The sequence below is a fragment of the Pteronotus mesoamericanus genome, unplaced genomic scaffold (genome assembly GCF_021234165.1).
Source record: "Pteronotus mesoamericanus isolate MK-2021 breed Mesoamerican mustached bat unplaced genomic scaffold, CSHL_Meso_final scaffold_651, whole genome shotgun sequence".
Lineage (NCBI taxonomy): Eukaryota > Metazoa > Chordata > Mammalia > Chiroptera > Mormoopidae > Pteronotus > Pteronotus mesoamericanus.
This window is the reverse complement of record NW_026555325.1, coordinates 41,605,899-41,629,944: the sequence shown is the minus strand read 5'-3', so window position 1 is coordinate 41,629,944 and position 24,046 is coordinate 41,605,899. Positions and strand designations below refer to the sequence as shown.

The 24,046-nt window shown below is 39.0% G+C and overlaps 1 protein-coding gene across 1 annotated transcript in view; it reads left to right on the top strand.

Moving 5' to 3' along the window:
- Positions 1 to 3,560, top strand: part of FRZB (frizzled related protein) — a 32,348-nt gene extending 28,788 nt beyond the window's left edge. The window contains exon 6 of the mRNA XM_054562392.1: positions 2,087 to 3,560. Coding sequence (XP_054418367.1) covers positions 2,087 to 2,203 — 117 coding nt within the window. The 3' untranslated portion in view covers positions 2,204 to 3,560. The remainder of the gene's footprint in view (positions 1 to 2,086) is intronic.
- The last annotated feature ends 20,486 nt before the right edge of the window (positions 3,561 to 24,046 follow it).

The window sequence follows — 24,046 nt, the reverse complement described above, 5'->3', positions numbered from 1 at the left end:
GAGTGGAATTGTAACAGACATAATACATCCTCTTCCTTCTGTGAGTGTGAAGGGTTGGGAAACATTTACAGGGTAAGTTCAACACCTCTGGGCAGTTTATCTTATATATCTGGCACTCGACGCAGCAGACACATTTGAATTCAAGTGACCTATGAAAATGTAGAGGGCATTATTTTACAGGGAAAACACTGCCCTCCTGTAAGCTCTTCATCCCTCTCCCTCCAGGACACTTATCAAAAGTGAAATGTATTTCAGGTTTAGACTTCTGAGAGTTCTCTATTTGTATCTCTTTTCAATTAGTTTGGTGTTTATTAAAAAGTGGCTCTTCTTCAGAATTTGGAATTCCTTACTGTGCTTTTAATTTGGTTTTCTGCTTGCTAATGCAGAACAGGAATGTGTCCTAAATTCCTGTACCAGTTGGAAGAGCTTTTAACATCCCTGCTCCAAAGCATGTAATAAGTCTCCTCTTTCGGTACCAAAACAATTATTATCATTATCCCCCAGGACACATGGCTTGTTTCTCCTGTTCCTTAGTAAGGCAACATATTTTCTATGCTTTCTGTAGGAGACTCAAACAGAGTTATTATTGTGCAATTATTTATATCCTTAGTTTAGATTTAAACATGCTAAAAGAAGAATTAAATCAATAACTTGAACAATTTTTAATTCATATGCAGATACTTAGGACTAAAGACCTTGGGGAGAAAATCTCTTTTGATTAGAATTATTGAGATCTTTAGTTTTCCAGACAATTTGAGAATGGAAAATATAGTTTTATGGAGGACTCTGTTGGTTTGTTTTTTTCAATGTGCGGTCCTTTAAACTGATTTTTTTTTGTTTTGCTTTTAGTGGATGGATTAACAATGAAATAAAGATCTTTTTATGGTTTTACCATGCAAATAATTGCTTACTTAGGTCTCTGTAATAGCAGGTTGTTCAAACTGAGATATTTGGCTTGCCTTGGGAAGTTGCAAATAAGACTTTTAAGTAGGAAAAACAGTAAGATTGTGGCATAAAGCATGCTAAAATGAAGAATTATTTTTGATAATTGACAAATGATAATTTACTATGTAGTAAGCACTTTATTCATTTTCCATCAGTCAATCTTTAGAACAGTCTTATAAGCAGATTCTATTATTAATTCCAAAGTGTTGGTGGTGAAAATGCTGTGTAGTACCGATGGAATTAGAATTTGAACTTCGGCAATCTGATAGTATCACCATGCTACTCAAAATGTGGTCCTTGACCAGCAACATTGGCATCACCTGGGAGTTTGCTAAATATGAAAATCATGGACCCCATTCTAGGCCCACTGAATGAGAATCTGCAGTTTAACCAGATCTACAGGTTATTTCTATATTCACTGAAATTTGAAAAGTACTGGTGTAATCTTTCTTCTTATTCACTACTTCTAACATCCATAATATAACTCCCTTTTAATGTATTATATCACATGTAAACATTATTGGTATTGTTAATATGAAATATTAGTAAACTTGATTGTGGTAGTTAAAAACATTGGTAATGTCTGCTTTGTAAAACTTAGAACGAGGGCAGAAACTTGTATGTTCTGTTCATTGCCCTTGGTAGATATTACTTAGGAAACTATTTTTAAGAGGCCCTGTTTCCTCCCCAAATTTTCATTTTTTCATTGCTCAAATCATCCCATAGATTTAAAAAGGCTATGTTCTTACATGTTGTAAGAGAGGAAGATGAAAAATAGCTCTTCCTTCAAACTCTCTAAGTTTTCCATTCGTTGACCACCTGTGCAGTGCCAGACTGTGTTTGTTATCTCAGGAAATACTTTCAGGTAGCAGTAGATATTTGTGTCACCATGTACTGACATGGAAATTTTAAGTTTAAGTTTAAGGTTTGCTATGAAAGCATTATTGATATAGGTGGCCAGTGAATTATGCTCCTATAGCATCAATTTCATCATTATTCTGGGATATAGAGTTTATACGTTTGGAAAGTAGTAGAGTGTCTTTGAGATCTAACATTGCTGTCTCAGTCAGTTGTTAGAATAATGGAAATGATGACCCTGGTGATATGTGCCTCTGACCATTTTCTGTTTTAAATTTCGCAGCGCTGGGATATGAAGCTACGTCACCTTGGACTGAACAAAAGTGATTCTAGCCATAGTGATTCTACACAGAGTCAGAAGTCTGGCAGGAACTCGAACCCCCGGCAAGCACGCAACTAAATCCTGAAATGAAGAAAGAACATTAGTGGACTTCCTGTTAAGACTTGTATTGCTGGACTAGCAAAGGAAAATTGCACTATTGCACGTCATACTCTATTTTTTACCACAAAGCTCACGTGGTAGCTGATATTATTTCTATTTTCTCTTTTGTGTTCTGCTTTTCTCTTTCCTCCCCTCACTCCCTTTATTGTGGTCTGGGTGCAGATCCTTAAATATATTATATGTATTCTGTTTCACTAATCACGGGAAAACTGTTCTTTGCAATAATAATAAATTAAACATGTTGATACCAGGGCCTCTCTGCTGGAGTAAATGTTAATTTGCCGCTCTGCACTCAGATTGGGAATGCAATATTGGATACAAAGAGAGAAAGCTAAATAAGCTGTACAATATACTCCGCTGATCTAATTACAGCCTCATTTTCACATGCCTTTTGGGCATTCTCCTTATGCTTAGAAAGTCCTACATGTTTATGAAGGTAAAATAGCAGTTTGAAATCAAATGCCACATAGGCAAAGCAATCAAGCACCAGGAAGCATTTATGAGCAAAAGACACACAAGATGAATGATTTGCAAGATTGGCAGGAAGCAAAATAAATAGTGTGAGGAGTAAGGGAAAGAACATTTTGCCTGATTGAGAAGCACAACTGAAACCAGTAGCTGGTGGGGTGTTAACAGCAGCATTTATCTTTTGGCAATACCCTTGATTTGTTTATGAATACATATATTAGTCAGCATTAGGGAAGTAAATCACAGCTAGACATCTGCCGTTACCTACACAACACTGTTTAATTTTAAATAAACCCGTTGGCATGAGTCTTTTTTTTCCTTTGTTTAAAAATGACTTGCTGCATGGACCAAGAAAAGGAAGTATGTATGTATGTACACCAGAGTGTTATTTTAAAAAGGTATGTAGCTCTATAAAGTGCTGTAGTTCGCAGGATGGTAAAATGTGCAAGGTTCCTGTGTGCGTGTCCGCGCATGCACACTCAGCCGGACTGGATTCAGGCTTATGCACTGGGCTGTATTTTATCATTTGGATTGGTGCCGTTTAATGCTTAGTAAAATATATATAATAGAAGGAATTATGGTTGTCAGGAGAGAGGCTACTCTGACTTTTGAGACAAATGCCCCTTCTTGTCGCTCAAGTGCCATCCCCAAGGACCATGGGGAACAAATGATGCTTTTGTCTCCTTCCTTCAGTGGGATTCTTTAGAGCCTGTGCCAATCATTGGAAAGTCTCATTCCCTTCCATTTTCATGTTTGGTATTAGTAGAACCAAATTTCTAGCTATACTATGCTGAAAATAAAACACTTACCGAGCTTTAATTGTGCTGTTTTCTTCTATAAGGACGATCAAGCAAGAATGAAATTTATTCCTCAACACGTTTGCTAAAATGGTAAATAATAATTCATCTAAATTCAATTTTGGAAGTAAGAGAACATGCTTGCCTTCTGACTGACTCCAACCCCCAACAATTTCCTTAACTGTAGAAAAAAAAGAGTTCCCATATTTGCCTGTGTGAGGACAGCAGTTTTTTGTGCGGCCCTGTGTTTGCTTCCAGATAATCCCGCCATCTGCCCTTTCGGCTTTATCCTCAGATGACTAAGGCAGGAGCATCTCTCTCTAGATGCTGTTGTTGTAGCCTTGAAAAGGTGAACTTGGGTGTCAGGGATAGTAGTGAAGCGCCACAGGGAAATACTAACTATCCCAGGATCTCTCATCGGGAGATGTATGCCCAACTTGAGCTTCAGGCACTGAGGACTGGGAAGTTGTGCTTCTGCATTGTCCTATTTTTCTCATGCCTTTTTACATATTAACTATGGAAAGAAGGGCAAAAATTAACTGCAGGAGACTGAAAGGAATTGGTTTCTCAAATCCACAAAATGTCATCAACTCTTCCAAAGCAGACTGTGGTGGATTTTATGTGATGAAATATTTTGGTGTAAAATGAAAGTCACAGATGTTTCCAGCCCTTGTTTCTTTTTTTGGGGGGGGGATATAATTTTTGCATAGAGATTTGACCCAATTTGTGCTCAATACACATACAATTAGGATATTTATATGCAAAAGAGGACCAGATCCTTAGATTCAGCAGTGGGTTTTTTTGTTTGTTCTCTGCTACCTTCCATTTTAATGATAAATGCAGGCAATGCTAGATTTTGCTCATCTACATGAGACTCTGTCACTTATTTTAAAGATTATAAGGTCCATAAATGAAGTACATTTGATTTTACAGTTTGACAGTTATAATCTTTATTAATAAATTATGTGCAGGACCTTTTGGGAGGTGATAGGATTTTTATCGTGATGGTCACATTTCTAATCCGACAGCAGTCATTTCTACTCTGTAATTGCCATAAGATAAGTACATCTCATAGGTGCCTCTCTATAGGGCTTTTCTTGCAGGCACCAACTTTCAAAGCCACTAAAATTTTAATATATATGCATCCTTGTCAGTAACCTTGAGATCTATAAAGTTAATTTAAAATTTCTGTGTAAAATTATGTCCATCTTCAGGATTTTAATCTTCCTAGCCAAATAGCAACAAAGTGTTAGACGCATGTCAAATAAAGTAGTAAATTAAAATAACAGCAAACTTGGATTCTCTTCATGAACACAAGTATTTTTTACAGTGTCACATATAGAATGTAACCTGATTCGATGCCATATGCTGCACTGAGCATTGGGGGGCGGGGTGGGACAAATCCATGTCTTCCCACATCTGTTATGTATTAAGAAGGCAAATACAAAAATTACAATCACTGTGAGTAAATAGTCCTACTTATTGCCTTCTGCAAGAAATTATTTGCTATTATTTTTTGACAAAGAAAATGACTAAAAATAAGTATTTCAAGATTGGTGTTTAGACTGTGGATTTTAATATTAAAATAATACATACATTCAAGAACATGGTCAAAACAGGTAAAGCAGATATTTCTAATACTATTACTGAAATCAAACTGATAGAATTTTAAAATATTATTCCCAGATGTATTAATATTAACAAAGACAGCCATCATACCTTTGATAATTATATCTTTGGGGGTAATAGCATCTAATAGCGGCTAGAACTCCATAAAAAACACTTGCATGTTTATTATTTCATATAATCCTTGAAAGTGTGAAGCAGGTATTGCCATTTTCATTTTATAGAAGATAAAATCAAGGATTCAGAACTTCAGAGTTATGTTAAGTAGCAGACCCTCTTATTCTTGTTCCCCAAGTTTTGTTTTCCACCATTACAATTGTTGATAAAAAGATAAATGCGCCCTGACGTTGTAAAAAGGCAGTGTCAGGCATGTAGAAGCTGCTAATATTTTTTTCTTAAGCTGAGGTCTACCAGCTGTATGTCCAAAAGCCTAAGTCCCCACTCTGACCCCAAAAAGTATGACTTCTATTCTTCAGTTGTCCTCACTTATGAAATCAAAATTACAATTGCATCTCATGCAGGATGAGGTGGATGAACAATTAAAGTGATGTTTTGCCACTAGTAGTTTAAAAATATGTGATTCTCAGTAGAAAGAAATGGTTGTTTTTCCCTCTAAGTTTCTGTTTTTCTTTCAATTTGGAGAAAAGTATGATGTTAATAGTATTTAACAAGGTTGAAATTAAAAGTTGATTGTTACCACAAATAAACCAGAATGGCTACTTTCCACTGGGAACTCTCATTTCTCATTCTTGGATTATTCCTTGTCCATCCTACTACCAGAGTCCTCCATAGTCTAGAAAGAAAACTATTCTATATGACCGAATGTCCCCTGCTTTTCATTCTTTAACTGTTTTCATTATGTCAGGGATTAAACATGTTGAAAGACAACTAGAGCTGTTTTTCTTTGGATAAAATGTGGACATCGTGCATTGTTTCTCCTTTGATTGGGGGGTGTTGGAAACCAAAGGAGCTATGAAGAAGGAAAGATGTGCCCAGGGAAGCTTGTCCAGTCCAAAAGGAAAGGCTTTATGGACTGGTGAGGAGGTTGACTCAGGAATGAAAAGAAGTGCCAGAAAGACCTTCCCACTAACCATAAGGACAGGGAGAGGGATGATACCACCTATTACTTAGTAGTGCTGGGGCTGCCCTTCCAAACAGCCACCACCCTGTGCTCACATGCTTAACACTGTGAAACAGGATTAAGGTTACCATCGTAGGGTTGGATCTTAGGAAACTCTGGGGTACCAGAAGGGGTGGGTCAGGGAGATGTCTGACACTTAGGATAACTCTGAGGTGACAAATAGTTTATAAAGCAGGGGACAAAACGTTGCTTATTTATACTGGGTGGTAAGTAAAGCTAGTAAATAGAACTGATCAAGTTCACTTAAATGCCTTTTGTTCTACATTGTTTTGCTGACTGAGGGAATCAGGACTTCCCAGACATGGGATCCTTGTACCAGCACTTAAGTAAATAACTATTGAAGTAAATAGTTATGACTTGATTGGGCAAAAGAATAGGTGAACCTGAACAAAATCCCCATTGAGAGGTTCTTTCCCTATGACCTGTAACTCAAGTGATAGAGCAAAGCTTTGAAAAGAACCATGCCGTTTGGAAATATCATGTCTACAAAGACATCATTGTCCTGCCTGCACACATGCCTCTCTTTCCCTCTCGGCCATTCTTACCTGTTCTGCTTTTCTTCACATGCTTGGCTCCTTACATCAGACACAAGCCTGCAGTAAGTATATCCAGAACTGCTAGAAAATCAAGCAGTAAGCACACAGAAGGGAACTGTCTGATATGCTTTAGAGCCACTGATCAATACCCATGAAGTACAACTGGATTTCCTTCAGATCACCAGTTCCGGTCGTTTCATCCTGAGCTTCTGTTCACACAGTACTGTCAGCCCGGAACCACAGCTGCCTACGCTCCTTGTCCCTTAGAGACAGCACTTTGAGCCATTCGGCCGTGCAGCAGGGCCCCTTTAAAAGCACACCCTGAAGCGAGCTCTGAAGTTAGGGCACCTGAATTCCAATTCTCCCTTTGCAACCTATTGGCTGTTTAGCTTACTCTCTCAGTTTTAAGATCAGGCGAGTTGAGCTGGGCAGAGCCTGTTGAGCAGTGCCTGGCATGAGAGGCACTTAGTGAGTATCAGAATCACTCCACCTTTTACCCTTGAGCACTCTCTGTGGCGTACACAGTTCTCGAACAGGGCTCCAGTGAACGCTGCCCCATTCAAGGAGAAAAAATGGCTTCCAAGAGACCCTACTCACTGAACTATTCTTTCTTCTTCATCTGTAAGATGACTCAAAAAATTCCCTCAAACCATTCTCAAGTTGCAAATTGAGACTTTTTTACTTTTCTTCCTCTAGTGAGGCAGAGGTACTTAGAAATATGATCAAGGGACACAATGAATATTCATTTGATGTTTAAAAAGGTAAGATTCTGGAAAAACTGCATAATACTCAACTGTACAAAATGTATATTACTGATACAAATTTGTTTTATTCCAAATGTTGTTATTTATATTTCTCCAACAAAATATTTCTCCAACCACTTTTAAATATGAAAGATGGTAAACCTATAGAAAGAGTAATATCTTTATGTTGGTTATTTCTGTGGAGATGTCAACTTCCAGATTAATTCACTTAATAACCTTTGAACTCTTCAGCGGAACTGGGCTTCTATGTTACTATTATCCATTGTAAGCGATAGGTTATCTCACATAAAGGAGCAAAGCAAGCATAGCAATTTTCTCTTAATGTTATTGGTAGAAGTTTGGCTTCCCAAAAGGGGAGACCACTTGACTTGCAAAGCTATGTGTTCTCATCGTGAGCTAAATTTTGTCAGAGGAGCTTCTTGGTGTTTTCATTTCCTAGGGAGTTCCAGAAGTACTAAAATTATACTGAGACAAAGTGTTTATGTTTTAAAAGTGCAAACTCTGCATTCCAGGCTACACACTGAGGGTTCTCTAAACAGAGGCAGCTTTCACTGAAACTTGGGAAATAAGAATAACTCATAAAGGCTCGGACTAGTCCATAATGGAGAAATAGAAGATAACCAAAGAGACCACCTGGCAAGGGGAACAGCCTAACCCTGTGATGGGTTGCATAGTAAGTATTTAAGGCTTTCTGGGCCATGTAACCTGTTACAGGGTCTGCCATTGAGGCTCAAAAGCAAACACTGACAGTATACACATGCATGAACATGATGGTATTCCAATAAAGCTTTATTTACAGAAACAGAGGTGGGCTGGACGGGCCCTCAGGCTGCAGTTTGCCTGCTTTTGTGGATCCAATCAAACACTCAATAACTAGTTAGAATTATTTTATAATGTTTTGGACTTAATGAAACAGATGGTTTTGGTGGCTCAGAGATTTAACCACTAAGAAAGATTAGACCTGCGGTTAAATAGAACTTTGCTTAAAGTTTCACATTCGAGATTTCATCTTTTGGATCAAGACATTTTTCTACTCAGGAATCTGGTTAAAATGCAAAGGGTTGGGAAATATATCAAATCACCACTTTCTTAGTATAAATTAAGCAACTAGCACAAGAGTACACAGTGCCCAGCGTAGAGAAAAGGGGATTAAAAGGGAGAGTCATTAAAAGGAGGTGATGGTCTCTCCTCATTTAATCACTTATTTGTAGAATCCATTTGACCACCCAATAGTATTTTTCTGTGTTATTCTTACAAACACACAGTCTTTAGGAATACAGTCCTGCATGAAAGAGTGCTCAAATATCCAGACAGAGACTACCACTTCATTCTTGCCCATCCACTCAACAAACACCTATTTTGCCATTAGGCTCAGTGCTAGGAATTGAAGATGAGAAGTGGAATAGGATAATCCGGCAGGGAAAATCCACATATAATACAAGATGGTAGCATCTACAAAAGAGGCAAGAACAAAGGGTAAGTCTTCAAAAAAAGTCCCTCAAACTGCTGGTCTCAGTTTTCTCTTGCCTTCCTTCCTATTCATTCTAGTTTGGTGTATGGAAATGTGTTCCTTCTGCTAATTACCTCTTACTTTTAAAGCTGACAAGCCAGTAATAGTGAAGAACTGTAAATATGAATGGTAGTTGTCCTTTTTAAAACGATACTTATTCCTCGCTATTTCCCTAACATTTCCTTTTGAGTTGCTAAAAACAAAAATTATAAAAAGTTACTAGGAAGTGTTGCTCATGCACTAAAGCCCTCTTGTGTGTTGAATCCATTCACCATAAGCTTGATTTACAACAGCCTTCCTTGCTTGATGGATCCCACACGCCCCATAATTTAAACATCTTAATACGCCTCTCACTGGAGTGCCTTTTTATTTGAATGTAAATTGATTCTGAAACTGCTCCCAGTCAGAAGTTTGTGTTTGATATACTGTAGCTTAGAGTTGCATATGATCACACTACGGTTCGGTATGTAAGGTATAGGATTGAGGTTCAATTGCCACCATAATTAACCTAGCTCAGGTTAATATAACCATAAAATATACACTCCAGCTCACTGTATAACCTGTCACAAATAAACGAATGGTGTCTATCCCAAGCCACTCAACTATGGAATGCAGTTTGTTCATATATACACAAAAGAACCTTTGAGTTCATTTCTGAATTGGTGCGGCTTATTCTTTTTTCAGGACTTTGAGGGATTTTTCAATGTAACACAGACAATATTTTTGTCTCCTTCTAGACCTGAAAGCATCCCCTTTAACTCCTATCTAGTCCAAGTGAAACCAAATGTAAACTGTGTAAGATAGTAAGAACGGGATAATCATCTATCCCCCTGAAAAAGAATATGATGGAAGGCATTTAAAGATCTCCATATGTAGCTCACTGGAGAATTTAATTGTTATTCCTGCTAGTGGCAAGTTACACTGAAGGTTTTAATGCAGGAAAATGTTAAATTATGTGAAATATTTAGCTGCAATTATAAAAGTTATGCTTTTTTTTTTTGTCCTCCCAAGGACTTGTTCAACCCTTTACTCTTGAAAATATTTCAGATGAGGTTGAATATCATATCAGTTAAGTCAGTAAAACTCCAAGTCCTACTTTTTTCCTTCAAGCACAGGGAGTGTGCTGGCTCCAAATATGCCTGAGTTTAGGGGTTAGCTCTCTCTCCTAAGAGACGAATTCCAGGTCCTTTCCCTGATCCCCTTCTCGGAGCCAGAGCCTGAAGAGGGGGAATGTCTTGCAGGGCGGAGGACAGGCTGACCAGCAAAAGCATGAATAAATGAAGCAACAGGTGCACAAGTGCATCCAAACAGGAAGAAGGTGCCCAGAAAGAGTCGAGGGTGCCACAGAGGTTGCTGGCACCCTGGCCCCTGCCTAATGTCACCTTCATCAGGAGCCACAGAAGCTCTCCTCCAAAACACAGAAGATAGTGATTGTGACCCAAGCAACCAGGCCCAAGGCTCTTGGACAACTGCTTTTATGCCTCTGAAATTAGGCTGTGGTCTTAACAATTCCTGAGGCGTGGAGTAGATGGCGAGGGCGTTCCGATGCTTCCCTCCGCACCGGGAACGGCTCCATGCCCTAAGCTCCTCGCTGCGGGAGAGAGGCAAGAAAAACAAGCCTGCCTTAGTAACATGCACCCTCAAACCGCGAAATGGGTCTTTACACGTATCAGGCACTGTTATTCTCCACGGACTGTTCACCTCTCCCTGGCAAGTCTTTACCGAGCGCTACTGTGCCAGGTGCTGTGTTTGGCAGCGCGCTCTTGCCCAGTACCTGGCCTGCTGGAGTGTACAATCTGACGCAGGAGGCAGACAACACAAGTGACAAACTGTGAAAAGTGCTGAGAAGGATAAGTAGGATGCAACAGTAGTGACTATCGGGGTGAAGGTGGAGGGGGAGAGGATCTGCTGAAAAGGCTAGTTGTTGAGGGAGAATCACTGTGAAGTTAAGGCAGCTAAGCTTCAGAGTCCTTCACTTGTCCCAGCCCCTTCCAAGGTTCTAAGGAGTCCCATAATCATGTACCTCTGTACAATTTGCAAATTTAAGATTCAAAAAAATTCTTTTTCAATATATAAATTTCCTCAAAGTGTGTAAACTTCAGGGCTCCCAAAATCTGGACGCATCCTTGGTGGTGAGGGAAGATTTCTCTAAGGAAGGGCCATTTTGGTTGATTCCCGCAGAGAAGAAGGAGCCTGCTGTGCTTGGTGTGGGAGAGCAGTCCGGGTGGGCATTTGAAAATCCTGAAGCTGAAAATTGCCTCACCACTTGAAGGACCCGGGTAGGGTGTAGAATGGGGAATGGGGGGGCAGGGAGGAGATGAATTTGGAGAAATGAGCAGGGGCAAACATGGACAGCGATGGTGGCCATGGAATAGAATTTGGTTTGTATCTGAGTAATACACAAAGCCATGTGAAGCAGGAGAATGACATCCAGATGATCAGGTGTATGTTTTTAAATGATTGCTCAGGTTCTATAAGAAGAATTGATATGGCGTTGGGGCACGATTAGAGAAAGGAGGCTGTTGTAATGTTCCAGGTGAGCGGTGACTTGGTGGTGTTTTGGATGAGAGCGGTAGCAGTGGTCATGGGGGGCAGCGGACAGACTTAAGACACGTATTAGATTTTAAACTCATAGGACTAGCCGATGAGTTAGATGTAGGAAGCTGGGAAGAGTATAAAGTCAAAGATGACCCAAATAATTTTCTGATTTGAGCCGCTGGATTGATGATAGTGCTACTGATTAAGGTGGGAAAGGCATAAGAAGAGGGAAAAATTGGGCGGATGAGTTGTGGGGGAATAGAGAGTTCTGATTTGGTTGTATTAAGTTGGAAATGTTTATTTGTTATGCAATCATAAGATGAAGAATGGGCGGTCAGATATACGAGTATGGAACTGAGAAGAAAGCTATTGGCAGAAATTTGAGAGTCACTGACATATATTTGGTAAATGTAACATATTTCTAAACTATGTAAGGTTCCTACTTTTGTTCTCTCTACTGGTTTTTTCTTTATTAAATAATTTAGTAACTGAGACAGGACATTGCTTCTAAACTGGATTAAGTAGAAATCCTCAACTGAAGAGTTACCTTCATGTGGAATTATAGGATTCTTAATAAAAAGATACTGGGGGTGGGGCAGAAATACTGCCAGAGCATTGCAATAATCACAGAAAGTTGTATTAGGAATATCTAGGAAGTCATTTATTAATGTCATAATGGATATGACTTCATATGTATAAATGTCAATGCTGACATCCTTTTGCGGGTGATATAAAAGCAGGGTTATTGAGTTAGACGTGATTCCTCATAATTTAATCCCACGCCTGTGTGCAGGAAGGAATTGGGTATGTGAAATATGTATGCCATCTTAATAAATCAAACTTTAACTTTCTTATCAGTTAGTTTACATTTCTCAGTGGGCTATGAGAAACAAGTATACCACCACCACTGAGTCATTCCAGTCAACAGACAGACCAGGCTTTGAAAGCACACGTGAAATGTGGTTTATATTGTGTTTGCTTGTGGATTAAGACCTTGACTTTAGGAGGCTTCAGTTAGATGTTTCCCCGGAGTTAAATACACAATTTTTTTTTTTTTTTTTTTTTTTTGCAAATAAGCAAGGAAGACAACTATTGGCTAATTTCTTTAGCTAAATTTATTTTCTTCCCAGTGTAACTGAAAGTTCTAAGTGTCAACTTTAAATAAACACTATCTGGGGGTATAGGGTCCTGGCAAATCCATATTTGTCTGTCATGTTCATAGTATCAGAGACAATTTCAAAGAGCTATGCAATGGAGACTCTGTACTGTAGTGGGAAATACTTTGTTAAGCAGGACTTCAGAAAAAATTCTTACCTTTTCCTTAGGGAATATAGGTAAGTATACATATCAGTAGTTGCAAATGCAGCAAAAGTTGCCTTTTCCTTAAGCAATTTCATTCATTGGTTAGGATTTTAGAAAACACATGGGTATTGACATAACTGGACTTCAGGTAGGAGATCATCAGGCCATAAAGTAAGTTTCTTCGGGAATGGCCTCTGTAGCTACGCAATATGAAGAATGCCAGTGTCAACTTGGTATTCAACCCTGTATGAAATTTTCCATAATATATTTTGTATGAATAAGTTTCTATCTTATTTCAGAACCCCTTTCTTGAGATTTTCTGTGTCTTTTGATGAGAGTTGGTAATCTAGGAGTTTTTATCTTATCTTTATGGGACTTCTATCCTCCACTACCCTCATATACACAATCCCTGAAATACTCATTCTGAAGTTTACTGCTTCACCAGAAGTCTAATTTAGGGGGGAGAAAAGGTAGGCATCAGGAAGGCAGCCGAAAATGATAAACACAACAGGCAAGCCAACATAAGAACTTTCAGGGGTGGAAATAATACTTTTTGGGCTACTTGACATTAGAGTGTTAAACCCTAAAGTACATATTGATGGTAAGATAAAACATTGTAGAAAAGTAGAAAAGGAGGCAAAGACTGCGATAGGGTTATCACGGAGTGATTCAGGAGACTGTGCTGGCAGTGCTGGCAAGAAAAGTAATATAGTTTCAATTTCTGCCCATTTTAGAATTTTTGGTTTGTAAACTCAACAGGGCAGGTAGAACAGCCACCCCACACTGTTTCCTTGTGAGGTTACAGCCTGCGTCATCTCTGCCGCCAGCTCAGGCTTTCTGCGGCCATCAGCCATTAGTGATGTCCAAAGTCAAACCTACCTAAGCCATTAAGAGTTAAAAATGCTGAGGTGAACTCTGAAAAGTGACCCATCCCTCCTTCTGCGTGGGAGACTCAAGGGTCTGACAGCATATGTGCTGCGGTAGCCAATATCATGGATGAACTTCTGGAGATACAGTAGTCACCTTGGGGCTCTGACAAGCATTTCAGGGGCAGGTGCCACGTGACTCCAGAGAGTTAGCACCGCACCAGCAGAATGTGGAGTGTCTGCCTGGAACTGCCCCTGGATCTTGCTTATGAAGCAAGATTCCACCCCAAGAGCTTCTGTTATTCTGCCTCTCTGGCCTCCTCAGCTTACCTACTTAGTGTACTCTTTGGATTGCCTCTCATCAGTTATATTTCAGCTACAATGGACAATTAAACAATTCAGTACACTTGTGGCTATCCAAAAATATCATTGTTGATTGCATTATCTGTAAAGTACCCCTATGCGATACTTATTTTGTTTGCCTTCCTTTGGCTAGAAAAGATCACTTTTTATTAATAGAAAACCTTGAATGATTATGAGGTCTTTATCTCATTGTTGCCAAATGTGGCTTTTGTTAAAGCTTGAAGAGTGAGAAAATGGATAACTTTTAATCAGCCACTAATGGAAAATAATAGCTTAAATTTGTGACTTTCCATAAGATTAATACAGCTTTAGGAAAACTAGCTAGACATTTCCTTTTCCATAGTATTCTTTAGTAAATGCACAAGATAAATTCATCGGAGCTAATTTTGCCCTTGCTTCATATGTTAATAAAATTTGTTGTATGTGAAGTTTGGTTGACCCCGCCTTCTGTAGTCCGCAGCTGCTTCGGCATGCTAATTGAATTGTCAACAATAAACACAGGAAAGGAGGCACTTTAAGCTACCATTTTAGGCCACAAAACCTTTGCTTAAAGGCTGCCTGCTGTTTCTCCCAACTATGCATGAAAAGCAATTAAGAAAAGTCTTGTATAACTGTAGTCTGCTAAATCAAGGATAAGCTGTATGTTGGAACTAACAAAAGATACACAAAACGCTTGCAAATCTTCTCAGGACCAAACTGAGTGCATTGGTGCTTGTAAGAATGTGTGGCCCAATTAATGGAAAAACACTTAACTAAAAGTTAAATTGCCCTGTTGCCTTTTGCCCTATAAACTGGTGTCTAGCCTTAGCATGAGAACCCTAGCTGAATGCTTATTTTACCAAGGCAGAAACACAATGAGCCAGATATGAACCAGTCTAATAACTTTACCAGTCCTGGGCCAACTATTAATGCTGAGAATTTATACTGAATGAATACATACCTCTTTGTTACCTCTAATTGTGGTGGTGAAAAGGTTACTAAATTCCCACACGTGATGGTACAAAAAAGACACTGTAGCAACACAGCAGCTCCATTTGACACCCGTGGAAGGAAGGAGCTGCAGACCAGACGTGTAGGCTGAGTTAAAAAAAATAAAGGTTGCATTTGCTGACATGGTAGCATAAACTTAAGTTACCAGTTTTTAAAATTGAGTGAAGTTATTCTTCTGTTACTAATAAGTTCCGATTTTGACATATATTTAGCACTTAAAATTATTTATAAACTGTTCTAAGCTCCAAATGACACCCGAGTTTGAGGTGTTACTGAAATAATCCCTGGGATAAAATTCCTATGAGATTCCTTTTACCGCTAAAGCTGTTCCCTGCTGGTAGAGTGTATGTGGCAGTAATGTCCACATGAACTCAGCGGAGGTCACGAAAAATCACACATCGGACCTGGAGGCGTGTATAAAGTGGCCAGCCGATACTTTCAAAAAGTAAGATTTTGAAAATACTGGAAATAAAAGCTTGAAACCTGCCAAAATAGAATAGTTTAACTTAGAAAATTGTCATGAAAACAGACATTATAAACCTACATTTTAAAAATGAAAGTACCATTCTTATGTTGATATGCACAATACACACCAGTTTTAAACTGCTGATTTATCAAAGTTTTAAAATTAACATTATATTATAGAAGGGTAGAATTTGTGGGAGGTGTATATGTATATATGTGTGTATACTGTTTATATAAATATATGTATATGGCCATTTATTAGAAATGAAAATATTTTCATCAGTTGATTCCAAGTGATTCTTAATTATGTATTTAAGATTAGGGTATGACATATTGTAGTAATTTAATGTTTTAAGGATTATTTTTGTTATTTCAAGTGTGGAGTGTAAGTGCCTTTACTATGCAGATAGCAGCATTTTTTGTTCTGTCAAGTAAAAAAGCAGCTGTAATAAGATTGTAATAAGTTCTTTGCTTCTGTCTCTATTTTTAGTGAATTGAGGGTATGTCTTAGAAAATGTTTCCTATGACCATTTTTTTTTCTTATGTTGCCCAGTGAAAACTAATCATCTTCAAGAAAATTAAAATCTAAATCCTACAACATGTAGGATTAAAATTCTGTGGATTTTGTGGGTAGAATGGACTTGACATTTCTTTCTAATAAAACTATTGTGACTACATATTAGCATTCTTGCCAAATGAATAAGCATAATATTAATAAGGCTGCACCACACACATACTCGGAACACTTCTGTGTTTAATCCTTTGATTTAGGTAACACATGGTGAGAATCAGGAGCAGGTTGTAAACCTAAGTCGTAGGAAAATTTTTTATTTTTATTTTTGCTCTTCTCATTTTTATTCTTGCTTATAAAAATTCTGTAGCAAGAATTACTGGTATTCAAAACATATTCTCTGATGTTACTGTCCTTGTTTAATGATTTGAATAGACTATAAAAACTGAAGGGATCAAATGAGTTTTCGATTTCCACATTCAGAAGTGCCTACGATATTAATAAATCCTATGTGATCAGGGGGTTGATTTGCATCCTTGGAAGAAAGCTTCTTGGGTTCCTAGGCTCTCTTTGAGTCCCACTGAAGACTATGTAACTCTGTGTGTACTTTTGAAAATATTCGGACACCAAATGGAAGGTTAGTAAAGGAGAGAAAGTCAGCCAGCACAAGGCATTGCCCCCTAAGTGTTTGCAGTCAATTCAAGCCCCGTTCAAGGTTAGGCTGGCATCCCTCCAGCTGCGCTGTTCCATGTACAATAAAATATTGCCAGCTGCGGTCAATTATTTGATTTCCCCATGAAACTCGAGAAATGTGTAATCACTCTTAATATCATAAAAATTGATCAGCGGTGACATGATATATAATTTACTGATTGCAATAGCGTTTTAGGTACTCTGAGAGCAGTACCCACTGATTAGTTTCTAGATCTCTAGAGCTAAAGTAAGGGGTAGGTTAATGTTTACACTTCAAATTCAGCTTGATGTCAATGATGGAGGATTGGTTAAGAGGCCTATGATTTGTATGCACTTGAGAGAATGGTATCAACCATTAAAATGTTTTTGTAACAGTGTTTAATAATGCAAATTCTCATGATATAATTTAAGTGAATAAAGCAGGACTCAAAGTTGTACATATAATAACTTCAGTTGCATAAAACAATCTGAGGTTTAAAAAATGCTAGAACATCAAAACATCTTTTTTTCTGGTTCCCATTTCTATTAAACCAAATGTACTGATTCAAAAAGTACAGTTGGTGGCCTGCATATGATTTGGGAAAAATGCAGAGGAAAAAACAGTGTACTAAAAATTGTAAAGAACCAAGACCAAAAAAAACCCCAACCCAGCGATCCGAGGGGTTAGAGAGCCCAGGTATTCACTTTTACAACTTGTGCCAAGAAATTAATTTTTATACTACATATGCTTTGGTGATAGACATGGGGATCTTAACACAGTTGCATCTTTGGAGGAGATAATAACAAAGGGCTGTATAATCACATATAGTCAGGGTCAGGAGGGTGAGCTCAGGAACTGGTCTTAAATCGGGTGGAAATTTGTCTGGTTTCAGCTCCCTCGTCTATAACAGGGGAATAATCACATCACCTACCTATAGCAGGACTAGTAGGTAAACAGGTGAGCTGATGTGAAGAACACAGGGAAGGTGCTGCCTGGCTACTGGTGAAAGGTCAATAATTGCCACCTATTTTTGTGAGTTTCAGAATATCCACATTTGCGTTTTTTCAAGTAATTAACTATAATTTGCAGGTTTTATTTTTCTAACACAATGTATAATAAACATGTAAAGATTTTTGTGTGTGTGAACTCAAAATATTTTTAATTCTCTCTAATGAAGATTCCAGGATAGTAGTATCTTTTTCTGCTTCTGCGTGTCTAGCAGTCCTGTCCTTTGTTAACCTGATTATTTTGCACATATCTTTTAAGATTCACTGCAGTATTACCTCCTCTGTATTGTGCTTTTTGCCCTCAAATTCTACCCAAATTTACCTAATCATTTTGCTGTATTCCACAACGATGTAATTTTGAAGCAGAATAAGTCCTGTTTTGGCTTTGGCTCAATATGTCTACTACTCAGAAAACAGCTAAGGGCTGAGGCTAAAGTTCGTGTTTCATTTTCTGGGGGTGACAGTGTCTTCTACCTTCAGTGGCAGCTCTTCAAAAGTCCATTATAGGTTAAATTTTAATTTTTACTATTTGTAGTTCCTTAGAGTTATAACTTTATTAGTAATAGGACTCAAAAAGGGCGTAGTGGGCAGTAAGTCTTTGAGTTTCTTGTGCACCTGTGGTCCATTTTATGAACCATCTCCTGTGGAGGCCAGAGGCCCTTTGATCATGGCTCTGAAGTGTGGCTGTGGCCAACTGTCCTGCGGCAGCTGCTCCTGCGGCAGCTCCTGCACGTCTAACGACCATCCTTGCCTTGGTGTCACCTCAGGCAAGAGGGCTCCTCACAAAGGTTACATTTCTAGATCAGGTCAAGGATTGGGATTTGCCACCACCATGCCCTAGAAGATCTGTCTCTTCATCTGGTCTCTCTACCACAGTGTGTCTTTTTACTTCCTGCCACTGGGCTTTTGGTCGAGTGCGCCTTGATCTTCTGACAAGCGTCAGTCGTTTGGAAGCTCAGAAAGGGTTGAAATTGTTTCATGCAAATTTGTCCACTTCTTTCCCAGCTCCTTCCAGACTCTGCACATCAATAGCTTGTGGGGAAGAAGTTCAAGTTCCACCTCACTGAGCCCTCCACAGCATGTCCAAAAGCTTTGACAACTGAGTCACACTTCTTACGACACAATAGTATGTGTCTGACATGAACCGGTGTTACCTCGATAGTGTTTTCTTCAACTTTGGTTTTCCTTGAGTTGTGTAGATAACTTCAAAGATAAGACTCAAGATTTTATGGAACTCTCAGCAGGTAGTTTTCTTCAGCAAGTATCTATTCCCAGCACTGTTTAGAATACCATGAGCACAAAACTTGTGCTTTCACTGGGAGGATAACCAGTATCCCTCTCATGTACTACCTTTATGCCCATTTAGCCTACTACACGCATGAAATATATATTAAAAGTATTTTATTGTTGTTGGGCATAGAGATAAGCTGGCACTTGAGTTTCTCATAAATGTCATGCCATATGCCTTTTGGTGATTTTCCCTGAACTGGAGTAACCAGATAACACTCTGGATTTTTGGCTAATTGTATTGTTAGGAGAAAATCAAGGTAATTCATGCAACCAAGATGAAAATACTGAAACTTGAGTACGTGGGTCAACCCCTAATTTTCTAAAATCAAGAAGGTTATATACTACTTCTAAGGACATGCTGTATGATTACTTAAGTTGAAAGAAAATCCCCAAATCAAATGAGGTAGTGGTAATGGAAGCAGTTAAGCCAGAAAAGGTAGAAATTTGTATGATTGTGTGTTATTTTATCTAAACATAAACTTTACTAGTGAACCCCAAAGCAGTGTCTCATTTCCACTTGGAAAATTGCAGCTGGAGTTTTTCCCATTGTCTATTTTGGTTTTTATGAAAAGAAAGTGGAAAAATGGCCTGATGAGGTGGCATAATGCTTAAATCCACACCCGGTCTATAGCTTTTCTCCCCACAGGGTTCAGTCTACAAAGTCTCTAACACTTGCTGCTATTAATAAAAGCTGAATAAAATGATGCCTTTGTCTGAGGACATTAGCAGAATTGTAGTTGTGTTCCAAAGGACTGGGGGCCGGGAGAGTGTGAGAAGGCCAGTTGCCCAGGGCACCAACTGAAAAGGTTGCTAAATTTGTGAAGGGGAAGGCACCCAGCCAGCCATCAGTGAACCACAAGTGCCCTGTGGCCAGTCTAGCTGTCCATGATGCTTGGAATAGTTCTGCTTACTTTAAGCAGTTCTACCACATGTGCACAGAAATATTAAAGGCCATTTATATACTTTATTGAAGCAAATTTTTAAAAATTGGACATACAGTCTTGCTCTGTACTAATGGTTACTTTAAAGTAAAGGTTATAGCCCTGGCAGGTGTGGTTCAGTTGGTGGGGCGTCATCCCACAAAGCCAAAGGTCACAGGTTCGATTCCCAGTCAGGGCACATGCCTGGGTTGTGGGTTCTGTCCCCAGGGCACATAAGAGAGGCAACTGATCAATGTTTCTCTCCATCTCTTTCTCCTTCCCTTCCCCACTCTCTAAAAATAAATAGTCTTTTTAAATTCTTTTTTTAATGTATTTTTTTCCATTCACCATTTATCCACGAACGCTCTTCCTCCCGCCCTGCAATCACCACATTGTTGTCCGTGTCCATGCCTCCTTTTTCTTCTTTTTCTTAAACATATCTAAACACTTGAAACTTAGCTGAATAGAAACCTTCCCTTCAATCAGCACTCTCCATCTGTCCCCCATACCCCCAACCCCAACACAATAGAACAATTGTTTTCCTATTCAGTTTTTACTTGAGGATACTGCAATGTTTCAGCACCCTGGATGAACAGTGAAATCACCCAGAAACTCTGGGACGTACCACAGTCCCACCGAAACTGACCTCTGAGGGTAAATCCCAGGGATCGCTAACCCTTAATCACTCCCAGGTGATTCGGATACACAGTGAGGATTGGTCGAATGAGAACCACGTGGCAGTGGTTACCAGCATATACACAAGTTTAGTTCACATCAGAAACAACTAGAGGGCTTGTGGAAACACATCACTGGGACCTACTCCCAGAGTTTCTAAATGAGGAGGTCCGGATGGGCCCCGAGAATTTCCATTTTTATCCAGTTCCCGCTCTCGTCGATGCTGCCCCAGAAACTGCGCTCTGAGAAGCACCGCTGTAACAGGAATCCTGGCTCAGGGTGCACGTCTTCAGGTATGTTTTTTTTTTACCACTAGAAAACTTCCACAAGTGCTGCTGTGCTTTACAGTGCGGAGTGGCAGGAGCATGGCGTCAGCGTCCAAAGGGTGGAAAGTGGAGGGAAGCGACTTTTAAATAAAGTTACGGTGAGAATGTCATTAAAAATGGAGAGGGAAAGTTTGGAATTTTAAAGGTACAGGCTGGGCAGAGGTGTTTTATAAGAGAAGCTTGAATACAGGAGAGGAGGGGAAGCTGTAAGGGATGTAAGGAGATTTAAAGGAAATTTTAAAGAAGTATCGTTGGAGTTCCATCTCTCCCTCGATGGGCCAAGATGTGTAAGTGAAGGGTGTTTTCGGTTGTGCCATCTGTCGTCAGTGCCACCTCTCTTTGGGGTGAATGAGGTGCGTCATGCTCTTACAAAAGCATTATAATTCCCCACTATTTTTCTTTCTTTATTCTCCTGTGTAGGAGAACCACAGCAACCTAACTTCAATGATTTTTCTAAAGAAACAAGAATGAGGAGGAACGTGGTTTCAAAGGCTCAAATAACTGAATTCTTGGAGTCTGAGGCACAAGGGGTTTGCTTGAATCCAGGAGAGGCTGTTCAGGGCCATGATGGGGTGGAGGGAAATGTGGAGAGATTTATTCAATGGCTCTGGTCATCCTTCGGTCTAAAGAAGACCTGGCGTGTAAAAGCCCCCTGCATTTCAGTTGTGTGCGTAAAAACTTGGGGGCTGGAGTAGGAGTGAAGAGACAGGGCTCCCACATAGGCCCGGTGCCTCCGCGGAAGGTGAATGCCCAAGGCCCAGGCAGGCGCACCTGCGGCGCGGTCAGGGTCCACACTGAGCGGGTCAAGGCACATCGGGGCCGAGAGGCTCTGGGGCGGTGGAGGGGTCTGCGACCGCAGTGCCTACCACAGATTCTCAATTGCTCCTGTGACAGGAATGCACACATAAAACAGAAACCAGCCACAAAATCCTAATAAGCTATTTGTTTCAAAGTTCTCTCTGGAGGTACTAGCTCTGCAATTTCAATAGACCAAGCAGCCTCCCTTTTGTTCAGAATGCCCATCCTCACTGCAGGAGACAGGAACGAGCAAGAGAAACCCCCAAAGCAATGGGCACATGGGCTCTGCTTATCAATAAGTAGGATAACTCTTCTGAATTAGTGACAGTGGGAACGCTTGAGATAGAGAAGTGGAATTCAAAAACATTTTTTAGAAAGGATTGACTATTTCTTGTTCACATAATTAGTTTTCTAGTCGTGTATATGTATTTGCAAACACTTTAAAAGGGCATCCCACGGGTTGTGAGAATGGAACTCATCTAGGAATCAAAACACTTGATTTCTACTTCTGATTTTGTTGATAGCTAATGATATATAATCAAGTTATTCCAACTTCCCGAGTCGCACTGTCTTCTTACAAAATAATGATCCGCTAAGGTCAGCCCGAACAAATATACTATGAAATTTATAGTTGAAATTTGATATTAGGTTCTAGTTAGGCACCTGGTTCTGGAGGCATAAAGTACAATTGTACTTCTTGCCTGTTTTCAACTAAGATACAAATTACATAAAGCTCAGATTTGTTTCCTTGGGTTTAGGGGTGAGGCCAAAATAAGGTTTTAGAAAAGCACAAAGAAATCAGTAGGGCCTTGTCTTCTAGGTAGGAATGGACAGGACAAGTGTTATGACAGTTCAATTCTGGTAAACAAGAAATTTGGCTACATTAGCACAACACTGCAGTAGAGATTAGTAACTATTCAGTGTCTTTCTTTTTTTCTGGAGGGGGGAGAAGTTTACATTCCTCAAAGGACATGAACTAAAATAGGTGAGACTTAGACTGAAATCATTTTTTTTAATAACAAACAACAAACTCTATTTCTGTTTTTTTTTTTTTTTCTCTTGCCTCTCTTGATTCTGATGCTGGCAAACAGAACAATTAAAAAAAATAATGAGCTTAATTTTTATTTTATTTTTTTAAAGATTTTATTTATTTTTAGAGAGACGGGAAGGGAGAAAGAGAGAAACATTAATGTGTGGTTGCCTCTTATGGGTCCCCTACTGGGGACCTGGCCTGCAACCCAGGCATGTGCCCTGGCTGGGAATCGAACCAGTGACCCTTTGGTTTGCAGGCCGGCACTCAATCCATTGAGCCTCACCAGCCAGGGCAAATTTTTAAAAATTTTTATTTTTTTACGTGTTGACCCCTTTACCTTTTCTCTCCCTGCCCCAACCTTGGTTTTCTTCTTTAGTTTCCACATATAAGAGACATCATATGTTATTTGTCTTTCTCTGTCTGATATATTTCCCTTAGCATAATGTCCTTGAGGTCCATCAGGGTTGTCTCATATGTCAAGATTTAATTTTTTATGGCTGAATAATGTCCCATTGTATGTATATGTCACAATTTCTTTATCCATTTACTCATCAATGGGCCTAGGTTATTTTCATATCTTGGTTGTTGTAAATAATGTGGTACAGATATCTTTTTAAATTAGTGTTATTGTCCTTTTTGTATAAATACCCAGAAGTGGAATTGCTAGTTCATGTAGTAATTCTATTTTTAATTTTTTTGAGGAAACTACATATTGTTTTCCATAGTGGCTGCACTAATTTACATTCCCTTCAACAGGTGAACAAGGGTTCTTTTCTTTATATTCTCACCAACACTTAACTTTGTCTTTTTGATGGCAACCATTCTAACAGGTGTGAAATATCCCACTATGGTTTTGATGTGCATTTTCCTGATGATTAATGATGTTGAGCACCTTTTCATGTATCTATTGGCCATTTGTATGACTTCTTTGTCAAAATGTCTATTCAAGATTTTTGTCCATTTTAATCAGATTTTTTTTTCTTTTTGCTACTGTGTGGTATGAGTTCCTTATATATTTTGGATATTAGCCACTTAACAATAAGTTGCTATGTTGGTTTCCTTTGCTGTGCAGAAGTTTTTTAATATGATGTAGTCCACTTATTTATTTTTGCATTTGGTGTCATTTTAAAAAAATTATCACCAAGACTTATATAAAAAAGTCTATTCCTTATGTTTTCTTTTAGAATTTTTATGTTAAGTCA